The sequence below is a fragment of the Oncorhynchus tshawytscha genome, linkage group LG02 (genome assembly GCF_018296145.1).
Source record: "Oncorhynchus tshawytscha isolate Ot180627B linkage group LG02, Otsh_v2.0, whole genome shotgun sequence".
NCBI lineage: Eukaryota > Metazoa > Chordata > Actinopteri > Salmoniformes > Salmonidae > Oncorhynchus > Oncorhynchus tshawytscha.
Window position 1 is genome coordinate 42,691,125 of NC_056430.1, and position 18,775 is coordinate 42,709,899.

The 18,775-nt window shown below is 43.6% G+C and overlaps 1 protein-coding gene across 13 annotated transcripts in view; it reads right to left on the minus strand.

Moving 5' to 3' along the window:
* LOC112244788 (calcium-dependent secretion activator 1) overlaps positions 1–18,775 on the minus strand; it is a 150,184-nt gene that overhangs the window by 43,043 nt on the left and 88,366 nt on the right. For all 13 annotated transcript variants that reach the window (XM_024412584.2, XM_024412582.2, XM_024412583.2 and 10 more), the window contains exons 4-9: positions 14,601–14,681; positions 13,972–14,205; positions 10,358–10,479; positions 6,802–6,913; positions 985–1,124; positions 133–199 (exon numbers count right to left, since the gene is read on the minus strand). In XM_024412584.2, coding sequence (XP_024268352.1) covers positions 133–199; positions 985–1,124; positions 6,802–6,913; positions 10,358–10,479; positions 13,972–14,205; positions 14,601–14,681 — 756 coding nt within the window. The remainder of the gene's footprint in view (positions 1–132; positions 200–984; positions 1,125–6,801; positions 6,914–10,357; positions 10,480–13,971; positions 14,206–14,600; positions 14,682–18,775) is intronic.

Genomic DNA, 18,775 nt, shown 5'->3' on the forward strand with positions numbered 1-18,775 from the left:
TAAAGTTCAATGGTGCCAATATATTCGAATAAACTGTATGTTATTGTTTGTTTTGGTGATGTAATCATTTGAATGACCTTTCATTTGACCAGACCAAAGACATTATATTTCAGAGGGTGATGATGTACCAACCTGCACGAGGACGAAGAAACGCTTCTTCCAGCGCTTCCAGACGTTCTTCCCAAAAGCCCACAAATACCTGCCAGAAAACAATGTTCAACAATTACTACATGGCAATGTAATGATTACATGGCAACGGTATGACAATTGGCTATTGTTGTTTCCTGTGTTGCTGTTTCTTCAACAGAATCAGCAGGTTTAGCCCACAATACATGCATAGCAAGGAGTGTATCCCCTACCACAAACAAAACAGAGGCTGAACTAATCACTGTTCATAATATGATAATGTCGTACATGTTTTGATGTTTTATGCAGAGCGGATGACCCTGGGTTGGCGCAGTGAGAATGAGTCACGTTGGCCTGAAAGCTAGTGTCTTTGTTGCTCTCTAAATGTAAAACAAACCCAGTAGTAACCACCAGAAGGGATGGAACAATACAATGCTAAGTATTTTTTTCTCTCCATTTAGCTAGAAATTAGGCCAAGAAGGAACCAAGGAAGAGGCCGGAGGAGTTTCAGAGAAATGGATGAAAAAGGTCAAAATAAAACCCAAAACAAAACCCTATCTGGAGATCCTCCTCTGTCCTCATGAGTATTATGCAGTAAAGTAGCAGACTTAAAAAATGTATTACCACGGTCCCATTAAGATCAATAGGACCAGGTTTCCCTTGCTTGCCCAGAATTCTTCATCTTCTGCAGCTTGTCCATGCTTACCAGGAATTCTTCATCTTCTGCAGCTTGTCCATGCTTACCAGGAATTCTTCATCTTCTGCAGCTTGTCCATGCTTACCAGGAATTCTTCATCTTCTGCGGCTTGTCCATGCTTACCAGGAATTTTTCATGTTTTGGAGCTTGTCCATACTTACCCAGAATGCTTCATGTTCTGTGGTTTGTCCATGCGAATGGCCAGTTTGATCTGAAGGTTCTGGTCGGGGCAGGCCTTGGTGAGGGCCATCTTATGGAGCTCTGATGCCTTGGGGCTGTTAGGGGTTGGGTGGAGGACCACCTGGAGGAGAAAAGTATCAGACAAATTAAGATTAAGAGAGAAATTAAGATATGAAGATATCTGATTATGACTGCACACTTGCATATTTAACCTTGACTGTTTAAAGGGCAGTGCATTCAAAAACTTGATTTTCTATTGTTTTTTTGTATGATATTTACACACAATGACAGTAGTATTTAAAATAAGGATCGCCAAAATTAAGCAAAAAAAATATTTAGAGTGCAGACTATTATTTGATCAACTTAATTTGAAAAAGAGCTAAAATAAAAATAATAATAATAATAATAATAATAACTGGCATTTCAGCCTGCTCAGGTGGGATATATAAGGAGTTGGTCCCCCTTTGCTGCTATAACAGCCTCCACTCTTCTGGGAAGGCTTTCCACTAGATGTTGGAACTTGCTTCCATTCAGCCCCAAGAGCATTAGTGAGGTCGGGCACTGATGTTGGGCAGACATCGTCCCAAAGGAGTTCAATGGGGTTGAGGTCAGGGCTCTGTGCAGGCCAGTCCAGTTCTTTCACACTGATCTCAACAAAACATTTCTGTATGGACCTCGCTTTGTGCACGGGTGCATTGTCATACTGAAACAGGAAAGGTCATTCCCCAAACTGTTGGAAGCACAGAATTGTTAAGAATGTCATTGTATGCCGTAGTGTTAAGATTTTCTATCGCTGGAACTAATTGGCCTAACTCGAACCATGAAAAACAGCCCCAGACCATTGTTCCTCCTCCACCAAATGTTCTCCTGGCATCCCCCAAACCCAGATTCGTCCATAGGACTGCCAGACGGTGAAGCGTGATTCATCACACCAGAAAACGTGTTTCCAAGGCTCCAGAGTCCAATAGCTTGGAGCTTTACACCACTCCAGCCGACGCTGGGCATTGTGCATGGTGATCTTAGGCTAGTGTGCAGCTGCTCGGCCATGGAAACTCCTTTTATGAAGCTCCCGACGAATAGTTATTTTGATGACGTTGCTTCAAGAGGCAGTTTGGAACTTGGTAGTGAATGTTGCAACTGATGACAGACTACACACTTCAGCACTCGACAGTCCCATTCTGTGAGCTTGTGTGTCCTACCACTTCGCGGCTGTTGCTCCAAGACGTTTCCACTTCACAATAACAGCACTTACAGTTGACTTAGAGTGCTAACAGGGCAGACATTTGACAAACTGACTTGTTGGAAATGTGGCATCCTATGACGGTGCCACGTTGAAAGTCAGCGATTCAGTAAGGTCTTTCTGCTGCCAATTTTTGTCTATGGAGATTGTGCTTGATTTTACACACCTGTCATCAACGGGTGTGGCTGAAATAGCCGAATCCATTCATTTGAATTCCCACATACTTTTGTATATACAATGCATTCAAAAAGCATTCAGACTCCTTGACTTTTTCCACATTTTGTTACAGCCTTATTCATCCATCTACACACAAAACCCCATAATGACGAAGCATAAACAGGTTTTTCAATGTTTTTGCCAATGTGTTAAAAAAAACCTGAAATATCACATTTACATAAGTATTTAGACCCTTTAATCAGTATTATTTTTATATTTTTGTATCCCTTTTTCTCTCCAATTTCGTGATATACAATTGGTAGTTACAGTCTTGTCCCATCGCTGCAACTCCCGTACGGACTCAGGAGAGGCAAAGGTCGAGAGCCATGCATCCTCCGAAACACGACCCGGCCAAGCAGCACTGCTTCTTGACACACTGCTCACTTAACCCAGAAGCCAGCCGCACCAATGTGTCGGAGGAAACGCCATACAGCTGGCGACCATAGTCAGCGTGCATGCATCCGGCAGCCACAAGGAATCACTAGAGAGCGATGGGACAAGGACATCCCAGCCGGCCAAACCCTCCCCTAACCCGGACAACGCTGGGCCAATTGTGTGCCACCTTATGGGTTTCCACATCGCGGCCGGCTGCAACAAGCCTGGGAACAAACCCGGATCTGTAGTGACGCTTCTAGCACTGCGATGCAGTGCCTTAGACCACTGTGCCACTCGGGAGGCTACTCAGTACTTTGTTGAAACACCTTTGGCAGAGATTACGCCCTCAAGTCTTCTTGGCTATGACGCTACAAGCTTGGCACACCTGTATTGTGGAGTTTTTCCCATTCTTCTCTGCAGATCCTCTCAAGATCTGTCAGGTTGGATGGGGAGCGTTGCTGCACAGCTATTTTCAGGTCTCTCTAGAGATGTTCGATCGGGTTCAGGTCCAGGCTCTGGCTAGGCCACTCAATGACATTCAGAGACTTGTCCCGTAGCCTCTCCTGCGTTGTCTTGGCTGTGTGCTTAGGGTTGTTGTCCTGTTGGAAGGTGAACCTTTGCCCCCAGTCTGACGTCCTGAGCGCCCTGGAGTAGCTTTTCATCAAGGATCTCTCTGTACTTTGCGCCGTTCATCTTTCCCTCGATAGTGACTAGTCTCTCAGTCCCTGCCACTGAAAATCATCCCCACAGCATGATGCTGCCACCAGCATGCTTCACCGTAAGGATGGTTCCAGGTTTCCTCGACGTGATGCTTGCATTTAGGCCAAAGAGTTCAATCTTGGTTTCATCAGACCAGAGAATCTTGTTGGAAGCAAAACTGTGTTGGATACTACAGTTGAAATGTACAGTCACAATGTAACAACCTCTGAGAGATATAGATATATACACGTGTAAGCACTATACTGTACATATCCACAAGGTTTATTGGAGAGAACCCTGGTCTGTATCCAGTCAGTCAGTCAGTCAGTATTCAGCACCACGAGTCAGCATTCTCAAGGATTTTGAACACTCAATACATTTTCAAGAGTTTCCATTAAATCTTAATCGTGCTCTGGCAGACCAGGCCCCAGTGTGCCTGTGCTGTGTGTCACGTTTGAGCCAGCGGCTCAGCGTATCTGTGTAGCTGTGTTGCCATATCAAAGGAGAGAGAAGCCCAGCAGTCCCCTCTCTACTCTGCTCCTCCCGGCTTCCCTGAAGACGGGGCGTAATCTATCTTTGCTGAGTTAAAGAGCTTTGATGAAGCCTTTGCTGCCTTGCTGGTTGACTGACTGCCTCTCTGCCGCTGCAGCAGGAGATCAAAGAGCCCCTATCACAGCCAAGGTCACTCCCACTGGGCTAAAACTGGTTGAATCAATGTTGTTTCCACGTCATTTCAACAACAAAAATCAATGTGATGACCTTAAATCAATGCGGAAAACTGATAGAATATGCAAGAAGTCATCAGCGTAAGGGAATTTAGTCTTTTTTTCAGCCAACCTTCACCCTAAATCCAAAGATTATTTGTTTCACGTTTCACATTAGTTGACAACTCAACCAAATGTCAATGAAGACCAGATGTTGAACTGACGTCTGTGCCCCGTGTGCAGCCTAGCCAGGGCTGCCCGGCACACTAGCGCAGGACGTTGGAGGGCTCTCTCTCTCTGCATGAGAGGACAGGAGAGCGGAGCAAAGCAGACGATTAAGACATCTCTGCATGACTTACAGTTACGTCATTGAGCAGACACCCTTACCCAGAGTGAAAAACAGGGGCAATTAAAGTCAAGGGCCTTGCTCAAGGGCAGATCGGCTGACTTTTCACCGAGTCGGCTTGGGGATTCTAACCACATGCAATTCAGTCAAACGTCTAACGTGAAGAGAAAGGACCGTTTATACTTGGACAGTTGTGGACATGATGTGGCCTGGATACATCATTGAGGAACTATCATGTGGTCACAGCTCAAAACGTGGTGGCTGTGAGGGGTTAAAAACATCCCTGACTCAGCCCACCTACAGTACTGTATTGAATAAGCATCCGGCCGTGAAGATGACACTCTATTGGTCCTGTTTCTCCACAGGGAGGGGTTTTGAATGAGGCTATAGCACACCTCATTAATTTCACCACCTGCCTAATCCAGGCAGAGAGGCCCCATCAATCAGATGGGGATTTTAAAAACGAGTTTTAGCATAATCCTCATCACTAGGGATTTCAAACAAGAACGGTGCGTACCTAGGGACCAGCGGTGGCTGTAGCTTACTGTCTCCACATCACATCATGCTAACCAACCCAGGACTGATTACACCAGCTTTCTCTGTCCCATTATGATGTGTGCTCTGAATGGTGTGTGCTCACGTTACAGAGTGTATGGTTTAGGGATTGTGACTTTACCTGGAAATGGCATACTATACTGGTTTCCAAATCAACCCTAGTCCCTACTTCCTAACCACAATGCCATAATGCTATTATCAATCCAATCCTCTCAGACCTACATGAGTGCCTAGGGAGTAGGGGCTAGGGGTCGATGTGGAATCCAGCATAACTGTCTACTCAGTGACATAACAGCTCAGTATATGGATGGCTGGGGTCACCTGGGCTTCCTGTTCAACAACCAGGAGAAATGTATTGGCCTAAAATGCTTAAAGGTTTAAAACAATTAGATTTGGACACACCTACTCATTCAAGGGTTTTTCTTTACATTGTAGAATAATAGTGAAGACATTAAAACTATGAAATAACACATATGGAATCATGTAGTAACTAAAAAAGTGTTAAACAAATCAAAATATATTTTATTTCTGAGATTCTTCAAAGTTACCACCCTTTGCCTTGACAGCTTTGCACACTCTTGGCATTATCTCAACCAGCCTCTTGAGGTAGTCACCTGGAATGCATTTCAATTAACAGGTGTGCCTTTAAAAGTTAAGTTGTGGAATTTCTTTCTTTCTTAATGCGTTGGAGTCAACCAGTTGTGTTGTGACAAGGTAGGGGTGGTATACAGAAGATAGCCCTCGGTGAGGTCAGTACAGGGGCATCCAAGCTGGGACTGAGAGACTGAAAAACAGCTTCTATCTCAAAGCCATCAGACTGTTAAATAGCCATCTGATTACTCAACCCTGCACCTTAGAGGCTGCTGCCATATATACATAGACATAGACATAGACTGACTGACTGGTCGCATTAATAATGTTTACATACTGCTTGCATATGTATATACTGTATTATATTCTACTGTATTTTGCTCAACGCCATTCTGACATTGCTGGTCCTAATAGTCATATATATCTTAACTCCTTTCTTTTACTTTAGATTTGTGTCTATTGTTGTGAATTGTTAGATACTACTGCACTGTTGGAGCTAGGAACACAAGCATTTCGCTACACCTGCAATGACATCTGCTAAATATGAGTATGTGACCAATAAATTAGATTTAATATGATTTGGTAAAAGATATTATGGTAAGAACAGCTCAAATAAGCAAAGAGAAACGACAGTCCATCATTACTTTAAGACATAAAGATCAGTCAATCCGGAAAATTTCAAGAACTTTTAGAGTTTCTTCAAGTGCAAAACATAAAGTGCTATGACAATACTAGCTCTCATGAGGACCGGCACAGGAAAGGAAGACCCAGAGTTACCTCTGCTGCAGAGGATAAGTTCACTAGAGTTACCAGCCTCAGGATTGCAGCCCAAATAAATGCTTCACAGAGTTGAAGTAACAGACACAGAGTTGAAGTAACAGACACATCTCATCAACTGTTCAGAGGAGACTGCATGAATCAGGCCTTTATGGTCAAATTGCTGCAAAGAAACAACTACCAAAGGACACCAATAAGAAGAGACGTGTTGGAGCCAAGCAAGTCCACAAGCAGTGGACATTAGACCGTTGGAAATCTGTCGAGAGAGAGAGAGAGAGATCAAAGATTGTGTTACCCTGCCCAGCTCTTTATCCTCCAGGGCCAGCACTCCAGTGCTTTCTGTAAACAGTTTCACCTTGACGGCAGGGAGGGGGTGTGTGGTGGTGAAGTCTCCCTGAGTCCCCCAGCTGAAACACAACACACACACATCATAAGAATGTGACCTTCTGGTATGGCAACTGCTCGGCATCTGACCGCAAAGTGCTACAGACGGTAGTGCGTATGGCCCAGTACATCACTGGGGCCCCAAGCTTCCTGCCATCCAGGACCTATATACTAAGTGGTGTCAGAGGAAGGTCCCAAAAAATTGTCAAAGACTCCAGTCACCCAAGTCATAGACTGTTTTCTCTGCTACCGCACGTCAAGCGGTACCGGAGCGCCAAGTCTAGAACCAAAAGGCTCCTTAACAGCTTCGACCCCCAAGCTATAAGACTGCTGAACAATTAATCAAATTGCAACCCTGACTATTTATATTGACTACTTACCTCGACTAACCTGTACCCCCGCACATTGACTCGGTACGGGTAGCCCCTGTATATAACCTCATTATTGTTATGTTATTGTGTTACTTTTTCTTAACTCAATGTCTTGAACTGCATTGTTATTTAAGGGCTTGTAAAGTAAACATTTTACGTTAAGGTCTACTCCTGTTGTAATCGTCGCATGTGACAAATAAAGTTTGATTTGATTTTCGACACAGCTCTCAAGACATGGACGCATCTCCAACATCTACAGGGCTGTAGCTTTAGGCCAGGCTGCAAACAAACACAGACAAACAACGTGTGCACAGTCATTTAATTTATGTTTGAGACGACATTTGCAGTCTTTACAGCGAAAGTTAGATCAGCCAGCATTCTGGAAATGCCTTTAAAAGTCTATCAAATCAAATCAAATTTATTTATATAGCCCTTCGTACATCAGCTGATATCTCAAAGTGCTGTACAGAAACCCAGCCTAAAACCCCAAACAGCAAGCAATGCAGGTGTAGAAGCACGGTGGCTAGGAAAAACTCCCTAGAAAGGCCAAAACCTAGGAAGAAACCTAGAGAGGAACCAGGCTATGTGGGGTGGCCAGTCCTCTTCTGGCTGTGCCGGGTGGAGATTATAACAGAACATGGCCAAGATGTTCAAATGTTCATAAATGACCAGCATGGTCGAATAATAATAAGGCAGAACAGTTGAAACAGTTCTATCCCTGTGCTCAGGTTGTTTGTTATTCTGTGTTGGATTGAATCCTAGCCTAAATGAACATCTACCTGGCCAAGAGGAATTGCACCAGATCCACTAGAATCGCCTTCCCCGTTTTCACTTTATCTCGCACATTCTCATCCTCTTTCCCAAAGGTCGATACCTGCGCTCTCAGAAAGAGTGAGACGTGGTTGTTAAAAAAATAAAACTTTATAACCAAAGTGGTAAAGTAAAAACAATAAACTGGGGCTGGGTAAGCTACGTACTGCTCAGTTATGAGACAGACTGACAATAGAAGCTGACACTTTATTTGTCGTGGCTGAACGTGCAAAGGGTAGAAGTAGAGAGAGGTAGAAGTAGAGAGGGGTAGAAGTAGAGAGGGGTAGAAGGTATATAAAATGCTGTGCAGAAGCAACATTTCAATTTATTACAGAGAGGAGATGGAGTGAGACTGAGTGGGAGACTGGCGCACCGGCCGCTCCACATAGGCAAGCACAGCCTGAGGGAGCCCTACCACTCAAACAGAGACACACACAAACACTCATGCATGCACACACACACATTCACATTGAGATATATACTAACATGTTCATAGGGGTTATTGTGTCATGATTGGATGGCATGTGATATCATCATCATCATCAAGGAGACAGGCAGCACAAGACAGAGCCAGCAGTCTGAAGCTGTGTGTGTGTGTGTGTGTTTGCGGTTTCTCCTCCTGCTGTGAGCTGCATCTGTGAGTGACAATGTCTTTCTCCTCTGCCTTACTGACATTAACACTCATCACCACCAGGTGGTGTCTCATCTCACACTGGGAATGTGGTTAGAATGTTACTGTTTCACATTGGCCCCTTAGTTCTACTACCTACAGTGATCATGCATTTATTGAGTATGATTATATACAATAAGAATGAGAGGAGTACTGTATTATATTCAGGGATCATTTGTTAAACTAAACGACAAGATTTGGGCTCCCGAGTGGCGCAGCGGTCTAAGGCACTGCATCTCAGTGCTAGAGGCATCACTACAGACCCTGTTTCGATTACAGGCTGTACCACAACTGGCTGTGATTGGGGATAGGGCAACGCACAATTGGCCCAGCGTCGTCTGGGTTCGGCTGGGGTTATGCTGTCATTATAAATAAGAATTTGTTCTTAACTGACTTAAAGATCCTAGATCAGTCAGGACACGTCTCATCCTGTACGAGGTTCTTAAAACAGCGCCTGTGTGATGGTGTATGCGATGGATAAGCTGACAGCTAGCTAGCAGCACGAGATGCTTGTCATTTCCAGGAGTGCTAGAGGGGGCTCTCTCCTGCTCCATTAAGATGCAGGTCCTAATCACTCTCACTGCCTGGCAGCACTGGAGTCGGGGCACACACAGAGGCTGCTCTCCCCATCTCCTCCTCTTTCTCCCCCTCTTCTCCACCACTTTGTTTGTCATCCTGTCATTTTCTCTTTTCATGCCTATCCTTCATCTATTGCTCTCCCTCTCGCTCTCCCCCTTCTCTCATCTCCCTCTCATTATAAAATGGCACTTGAATCTGTGCGAGAGCAAGAGGACGAGTCTCTAAAATAGTTCATAATCGCGAGCTGAACATCACATCACTGGAGAGAGGCTGGCATCACAGACGCACTGTAACATTACAGGCTGCTTCCTTGATAACAGCAGACAGACTCAGGATCCAGTCTGCGAAAACCCATTCACATTCACATTAATTCCTTCATCCTTAACATCATCACCACTTTTAACATTCAGGAAGGGTTGATGAAAGGCTGTGACCACAATAAGCCTGAACCAACTTAATGTGTTGAACCTGAATAGATAGTTTCGGTATGTATCTACTGTATATGGTTACACTTCTCGGTAAACTTGAGGGGTTCCAAGGAGAACCTTTTTGGAAAGCTATCATCCTGAGATGGGGGGCTTTGCCCGGTGTTATCTTTTCACTCATCATCTGACCTCCCTTTAATTCCCATGGAGACAGACTGTTCTAAATGTAGGATTACACTGGGAGCATCCTTTCACACTTTGATCAGATGACTCAGGAATCACAGCGTGAAGAGAAGGTGACTGCATTCAGATCACATGAGAACAACACATGCGTCAGTGGATGTTAAGCATCAGGCAGGTTAAGAGTTGAGGTGAGAGAGGCACAGAGAAAGAGAGACAGAGACAGACATACGACAGACAGACAGACAGACAGACAGACAGACAGACAGACAGACAGACAGACAGACAGACAGACAGACAGACAGACAGACAGACAGACAGACAGACAGACAGACAGACAGACAGACAGACAGACAGAGAGACAGAGAGACAGAGAGACAGAGAGACAGAGAGACAGAGACAGATAGATAGACAGAGAAAGAAGGGTCTTACGTTGGCTTGGAGGCCTCAGCCTGGTCTGTCTGCAGTTTCTCCCCTCCCTCCACCTCCATGGTGCAGTAAACGATCCTATTAGGAGCCAGAGACTTCAGGCCCACCACCTCCATGATCACCACCTGGAGGGCACAAACAGCAGGTCGTGAAACAATGGGTGTATGCGGTAAGGTTCAGAAGGTAGGAGAAATGTACCAAATATAGAGCTGACATTACTCTGGTCTAGACCATATTCTGTTACATTGCACCCTCCTGAAAAGGTCCAAGCACAGCCCCCAACTCTCTATGGTGCCCTATACATGACTACAACAATCTCCTTGACATAAACCAACAAAGGTACAGTAAATGCATACTACCTCAAAAAAACATTAACGAATACATTACTGTAAAATGCATTAACCTCCTAAGCTATATTGGTCAACAACATTTACGGTATGTTTTATAAACCAGTCATTTTCAACTGGTGGGTCATGACCATTAAAAAGGAAAAGACAATGGACCTCAAAAATCCCATCACGAAATTCCACGACAGAAGCTACAAATCAGGCCAGCCTCTCCGATCTATAAAGCAGCAGTTTCAGTCCTCGCACCATAATCACTGCATCTGCTCTGCTACCCACAACAATCAACTGCTGGGACTGGGAGGGAGCAGTTTTAATCTGCACATGCTAAAATAATACCTTCTTCTCCTAAAGTAGCTAGGGGAACAGAAACAGCTCTTCTGTGTATACTGAATTCTCTTAGATCATTCATCATAACATGAGTTATTATGATGACTAATGAAGTTGCTATGAAATTAAATGAGGAGGATTTATTTTGTTTCACTACATTATCCTTGTCTACGTTGTGATCTGTGATTTATAATTTAACAATGGAAGTCTACTCCAGTGATCGGGGAGTACTATAGAGGAGTCATTTAAGCAGAATGTTCTTCCTGAAAGCTTCCATCTATTTTTATTCTCTTTCTTTATTGCTAGAGGGCCATCTGTTTGCAATCTATGGTGGGTTTATATTCAAAAGCGTTTCAGAGTAGGAGTGATGATCTAGGATCAGTTTTATTTTTCATAATTGCATAATTAATCAACTTTATTTGATTTATTACGCAGAAATTCTAGTTCTACTTTATCAAACAGCGTTGTTATATTTCAGTCTGCTGTGATGTATATAAAGTGTAATATTGGGATGCAACCTCGAAATTGAATACATTTGAACTTTTTATCTGACATGATACAATTGACTTCTTTTTTTAGGCCCATAACCATGTGAGTGAGGTGTATACTTTTGCTTAAAAATAGATTTGTTTAAGACTATCAAGAAGAACTCTGTTTGACCCTGATTTATCCCACTGCAGTAAAAGGCTAAAGAAGGATTTTTAAGACTTTAAGTACAATTCTTACAAGCTTGATTAGCTGGTAGGTTATTCTTTAGATGTTTGGAGCTGCTCGTGAACCATGATGTGCAGGATTAATCAAAGTGACACTGGACTAGTGCACTTGCCAGAGTCTTTACGGTGTCTATAGCTAGGTTTCCATCCAATTGGTGATTTTTATGTCAATATTCTAAAATCTTCATTAAAACAATATGCCATTTCAGAGTTTCCTTTAGGACAATTTGTGCTGGACAACATGACAGCCAACACCATCAATAAACAAGGGATGTTGGACAAATGTCCACATTTACATGTCCTCAAAAACAGCCTATGACAAGTTAGGCTACTTTCCTGAAACAATAATTGTCCACCTCTCGGTTCAGCTGTCAGAGATTTGAGCACTAAATGTATCAGGGCATTGCTAGAAAAGGTGTCCACTGTATGACACTAATTAATATATATATATATATATATATATATATATATATATATATATATATATATATATATATAATAAGTTTAGTCCTAACCCCAGAAAGATATGCCCGTGGCATGCTATGACACCGAAATGCATTTTTTAATGTCAAGTGGTTACTGCATCTGCTATACAGATATAGATGTACAGAAGGTTGAGTCATTCGTTCATTTTCAATCCAAATAGTTTGTGTAAAGATAAGTGTTATATTATAAGAGTAACTCTGGTAGGCCTGAAACAGTCTTCCTCACCTGAAGTGCGCCGGGGCGCACTGCCTTCATATCATAGGCCTGCAGTAGCTAAAGCTTAATAACAGCCACACCATACCTAACCTCCACAAACGTTTCTAAAAAAAAAAAGAAAAAAGACAATGGAGTCCAAAAATCACATTACTAAATTCCATGACAGCAGCTGCAAATCAGGCCAGCCTCTCTGATCTATAAAGCAGTAGTTTCAGTCCTCGCACCATAATCACTGCATCTGCTCTGCTCCCCACTACAATCAACTGCTGAGGCTGGGAGGGAGCAGTATTAATCTGCCCATGCTAGAATAATACCTTCTTCTCCTACAGTAGCCAGGGTAACAGAAACAGCCCTTCTGCATATATTAAATTCTCTGAGATCATAATAACTCTTGTTATGATGAAGGATGAGTAACAAAGTTGCTACTGAATTATAAAAGGAGGTTTTTATTTTGGTTCACTACATTATCCAGGTCTGCCTTGTGATCTGTGATTTATAACTAAAACAACGGAAGTCTACCCTAGTGATCGGGGAGTACTATAGAGGAGTCATTTCGACAAAATGTTCTTCCTGAAAGCTTCCATTTATTTTTATTCTCTTTCTTTATTGCTAGAGGGCCATCTGTTTGCAATCTATACTGGGTTTATATTCAAAAGCGTCTCAGAGTAGGAGTGCTGATCCAGGATCATTTTGGCCTTTTAAAGCATAACAATTAAGCAGGTGGACCTGATTCTACATCATTCAGCGCTCTAACTCTTAGACATTTTCTGAATAGGGGCCCTGGTCTAGAAGGATATAAATCTAGAGAGAGAAGATAACTATAAGCAAACTCACCTTGGGACTTTGGCCTGGAATGTATTCATGTGCTAAAATAATCAAGACCAATGAAAGTGCAGATCAGATCTAGTTTTCCAAAGGGCCAGCTGAGATATATATATTGCTATATCATCACCACCACCACAGACATCGATAGAAAGTGCTTAAAGCATGTCAAGCTCTGTTTCCCTTGCCCTGCAGAACATAGAGCCATTGCTAATAAATATGTTGATAATGTGTATGATGACTCATTCTCTTTATAAAGACAGAGGCAAATGAAAAGGTCTGTCTGAGAGCGAGAGGCTCAGGATAATAGGGTGGAGCTCTCAGAGCAGTACTGTTTCGATAGAACAGTATCTCTATTCAAATGGACTTGTGCTTACAGTGTGACTTCTTTGTAACTGAGAAAATCACATTACAGAAAGGGTAACACTGTATTTAGGATGTTCTCTCATAATGCCAAAAATGCTGAGGTCTTATCCTTCCTAGACAGGGTTAGGGCTAGTGCCAGGTGAAGGGTCAGAGCTAGGTTTAGCACCTACATAGTCAAGAGCAGCACCACATAATACTTGGACAGGGTTAAGGTTAAGGTCAGGTTTAGGGTCAGGGCTAGGGTTAGGACCTCCAGACTGCAGGAGAGCATGACTTCAGACTTGGCCAGGCTTAGTGTTAGGGTTCAGGCTAGATTTAGGGCCGTGGTTAGGGTTCCTACCTCCAGAGTAAAGGAGAGCACCACATCAGACTTGGACAGTGTGTTCTCGTCCTCCTGACCCATGTCCATGATGGAGGTGTTGTGTCCTTTCTTCAGCTTCTGCAGTTTGAACTCTCCTCCCTTGGACACGGGCATGCTCTCCAGGTTGGCCATCAGCTGGTTCACCGACGCCTTCAGCTCCTCTATGTACATCTGCTCCATTTCCTTCGACACAAACTTGGGGAATTTGCCTCCCTTTGAAGAAGAAAAAAATCACATCAATAAGTATGTGTTACAGAAGGGTTTTACCATAACAAGTCAGCTTTTGTGTCCATGTGGGCTGGTCATCCCAATGAAGCAAGACACTATAATAATAAAATAGATTAAAATCAAATCCAAATAATGTATTATTGTATTGTCAACACTAATGTGAATACATGTCATTCGACAAATTACCAGATATAGCCTACAGTATATTAATTGTGACGTAAAGCTGTTTGTACAATAGTGAAGCTCTCGGAGAACTCGCATCGTGAAGCCATTTGGATGCTTACAAACTGTTTATTCAGGTTTATGTGTGGCTCTGCACAATGTAACCAGTGTGTTCATGAGGTCGTTCTGCTGCAGTGTGTATAGGCTATCAGACTCACCCTGGCAATCTGATCGGCCATCTGCAGACGTCCATCCAGCTCCCGTCTGATCTGGGCAGCCTGCTCGTCCAGGTTGTCCAACTAAAGGGTCAAACACAAGAAGAAGTGTTTTGCACACATATTTTAAAATAAACTTGTCCAGGTGTTGGATTAGAGAGCATAATGGCACTCCCAAGTCTGAGTTTATTCAAGCAATGTTTTGACCCCAACTGGGCCTTCTTCAGGGCAACAGGACAGCAACACAGAGGAACCTGTGAGCGTCGCACAACTTTTCTAGAGATTTTAATATTGTAGAAACTCAAATCACTGCTCCTGTCACACCCTGATCAGTTTCACCTGTCCTCATCATTATGAGTTCCACAGCATTGTGAGTTCCACAGCTCTACAATCAAAGCAGTGGTGGATTGGCCTCAACCAACACCCAGGGAGCAGTTGCAATGGTTTCTAGGTTTTGCAAACTTCTACCGCCATTTCATTCGGGACTACAGCACCCTGGCGGCCCCCCTCTCACAAGGTACCATTTAATTCATCTCCAGCTGTCGACAAAGCCTTTGTGGACCTGAAGCATCAGTTCACAACAGCACCCATCCTCATCCATCCGGACCCCTCGCGTCAATTTGTGGTAGAAGTGGATGCTTCGGATGTTGGAGTGGGGGCCATTCTGTCCCAGTGATCTGTCCAGGACCAAAAGCTTCATCCCTGTGACTTCCTGTCACATCGTCTCAATCCTGCTGAGAGGAACTACGATGTCGGCAACCGAGAACTTCTGGCGGTGAAGATGGCGTTGGAAGAGTGGAGGCACTGGTTGGGAGGAACACAACAGCCATTTATGGTCTAGACAGACCATAGAAACCTGGAATATCTCCGTACAGCCAAACGACTCAACTCCAGGCATGCCCAGTGGGCCATCCTGTTCACCATATTTAACTTAAACATCTCCTACCACCCAGGGTCAGAGGATGAAGCCTGACTCCCTCTTCTGCCTATACAGTTCTTCTACCACACCCTCGACCTCTGAAACCATTTTCCCTACCTCATGCCTTGCTGCCACTGTGGATTGGGGTATTGAGAACCTGGTCCGTGAGGCAAAACGCTCCCAGCCTGGACCTGAAGGGGTCCCGGCTAACTGGCTGTTTTCCCTAATCCAGTCTGGTCTCGGGTCCTGGAATGGGCTCGTTCCTCCAGGCTGACCTGTCATCCAGGGTCCCGACGTAAACTAGCCTTCCTTCGACAATGTTTCTGGTGGCCCACAATGGCCCCTGACGTCTTCTGCCAAGGAGACGGCCCCGCTTATGGTGCAACATGTCTTCCGGATCCATGGACTTTCGGTAGACATGGTCTCCGATCGGGGTTCTCGTCTCAGTTCTTGAAGGCATTCTGCACCCTTATTGGGTCGTTGGCCAGCCTGTCATCCGGATTCCATCCCCAAACTAATGGTCAGTCGGAGCGAGCCAACCAAGAACTGGAGACCACCTCAAGGTGCCTGGTCTCAACCAACCCTACTTCCTGGAGCCGTCAACTGGTCTGGGTGGAGTATGCCCAGAACACACCCTGATCAGTTTCATCAAGTCAACCAGTGTGTTTTTCCCGCATACTCCTTTTGCTATTCCTCCTGGTTTTGACCCTTGCATGTTTTTTGGACTGACCATTCTACCTGCCCTAACCTCGAACCTTTCTGCCACACTGTATCTCCAGGACTCTGAACTGGTTTTGACCTTTTTGCCTGTCCACGACCATTCTCTTACCTTCCCCTATTGGATTATTAAATATTGTAAGACTCCAACCATCTGCCTCCTGTGTCTGCATCTGGGTCTCGTCTTGTGGCATGATAGCTCCACATATTGCAACCAACTTGCCAAGTTTCCAAATGATCTGTGTAACTTGTCTATTTTCCTTCAGCTTCTGCATTTATTTTTAAGTGCTTGCTTTGTGTTTGTCATGTGATTGATTGTATGCCGCCTCTCAAAGTTACGCTCATGCACGCCCACACTCTAAATCTAGGCGAGGACGTGTGCGAATGCTTGAGAGGGGCACGCCCCTTATTACCACGGATTCTGTCCTTTTGTAAATGTGATTATTTGTTTGAGAGCTCTATAACATTTACTGGTCTGAATTAGAAAGGCCTGTGTGAATGTGATGACTATTAGTATGGTTTAAACATTTGTACAGCCTCTGTTGGTTAAAGAAGGTTTGAACCAGTTAATTGGTTATATGCACTCCTTCTTCGTGTGGCAATGGTTTTGCCCATGGGGTGTCTCAAGGTATTTCTACCTAGCTGTGCCAGTCAGTGTTAGAACTTCGAGGGGCTCTGACAGGGAGTGTGTCTCTATGGGTAGGGTATATTTTTGTCTCAACAGTAGACCTAGGCTAACCTTACCCTGTTTACTACAGCCAAATCCTATTTTGGATTGAGTTTATTTGGATCGTGATTTCTTTGGAGAAATTCATTTTCATCCATTGTTTGTTTCGCCCCGTTTGCCTATTTCTGTCATTATTATTTACTCCAACCACTATAATGTCCTTCTCTAGGCAAGAATGGACTACCTGCAAGAAATGACTGCCTTCCTATGGCTGCCAGACATGTTTACCCTTTCACCCAGTCCAACTGAAGGAGGGCAAAACACAGCGAATCAGCTCAGAGACCAGGAGGACCCAAGGAGGACATCACCTCACCACACGGTAATAATCAATACAATATGAATTATGATCCTACATGGAATAAGGCCAGGGCCTGTATTAATAATGTGTCTCAGATTAGAAGCACTGATCAAGGATTAGGTCCCCTGTCCATTTAGTTGCATCAATTAGGGTCTAAAAGACTAAACTGATCCTAGATTAGCACTTTTTGTAAATACTGGCTGTATCCCAATGATCTCTACTTTCTCCCATAGTGTACACTTTTTCACTTCCCTTCACTGATTTGAATGGAAATAACTGGTATAAAAAACATGGTGAAACTCTACCAATCCAATTATTTAGGATGTGGGAAAGTAGTGGGAAGTAGTGAACGTGCGCATACACTACTTCAGGAGAAAGGAGAGATTATTGGGATGCACACATGGGCCCAGGAGGACATTACCATGGAGCTGGGCAATGAATACATTCTCCATTATGTTCCTACATAAACCCCCAAAAGGCTCTTCTAGACAGCCAGGGTCACGGAGTAAAATGTCACCAACCACATCCCATGTTGATCATTTATCTCCTCTGATCTCAGGTTGGGTGATTGGAGCCACACTCCGTTAATAAATACTGTAATGATGACTGACAGAAGGAAGTGAGGCTGACTTTATTTATAGGGCTAGTTTCCCAGGCACATATTAAAACTTCCTAAGGCTAGGGGGCACTATTTCACATCAGGATGAAAGGTATGCCCAAAGTAAACTGCCTGCTACTCAGGCCCAGAAGCTAGGATATGCATATAATTGGTAGGGTTGGATAGAAACCACTCTAAAGTTTCTAAAACTGTTAAGATTATGTCTGTGAGTATAACAGAACATATTTGGCAGGCGAAAACCCGAGGACAAACCATTCATGATTTATTTTTGAGGTCACTCTTTTCAAATATGGATCTAGATTTCTAAGGCACTTGCTTGCAGTTCCTATCACTTCCACTAGATGTCAACAGTCTTTAGAAATTGGTTGATGTTTTTCCTTTGAGAAATGAAGAAGTAGGGCTGTTCAGAACGAGGGTCGAGTCTGGTGTATTGTTGTGGTTTGGGAGCACGATCTGAAAGCTCGCTCCACTTTGTTTTCGTCCGGCATTGAACACAGTTTATAATACCTAAATAAATACCTAAATTTGGATTAGGAAAGTTGTTTGAAATGTTCAGATCAAGTTTACAGGTAACTATATTAGATACTTTGTAGTCATGTTGCGCGAGTTGGAACCGGTGTTTTTCTGGATCGAACGCACCAAATAAATGGACCTTTTGGAGATATAACGACAGAATTGATTAAAAAAAAGGACCATTTGTGATGTTTAATGGACATATTGGAGTGCCAACAGAAGAAGATATTGAAAGGTAAGGCATGAATTATATCGTTATTTCTGTCTTTTGTGTCGCGTCTGGCGGGTTGAAATGTGATTTTCATGTGTTTGTTTGATGGGGTGCTGTCCTCAGATAATAGCATGGTTTGCTTTCGCCGTAAAGCCTTTTTGAAAACTGACACTG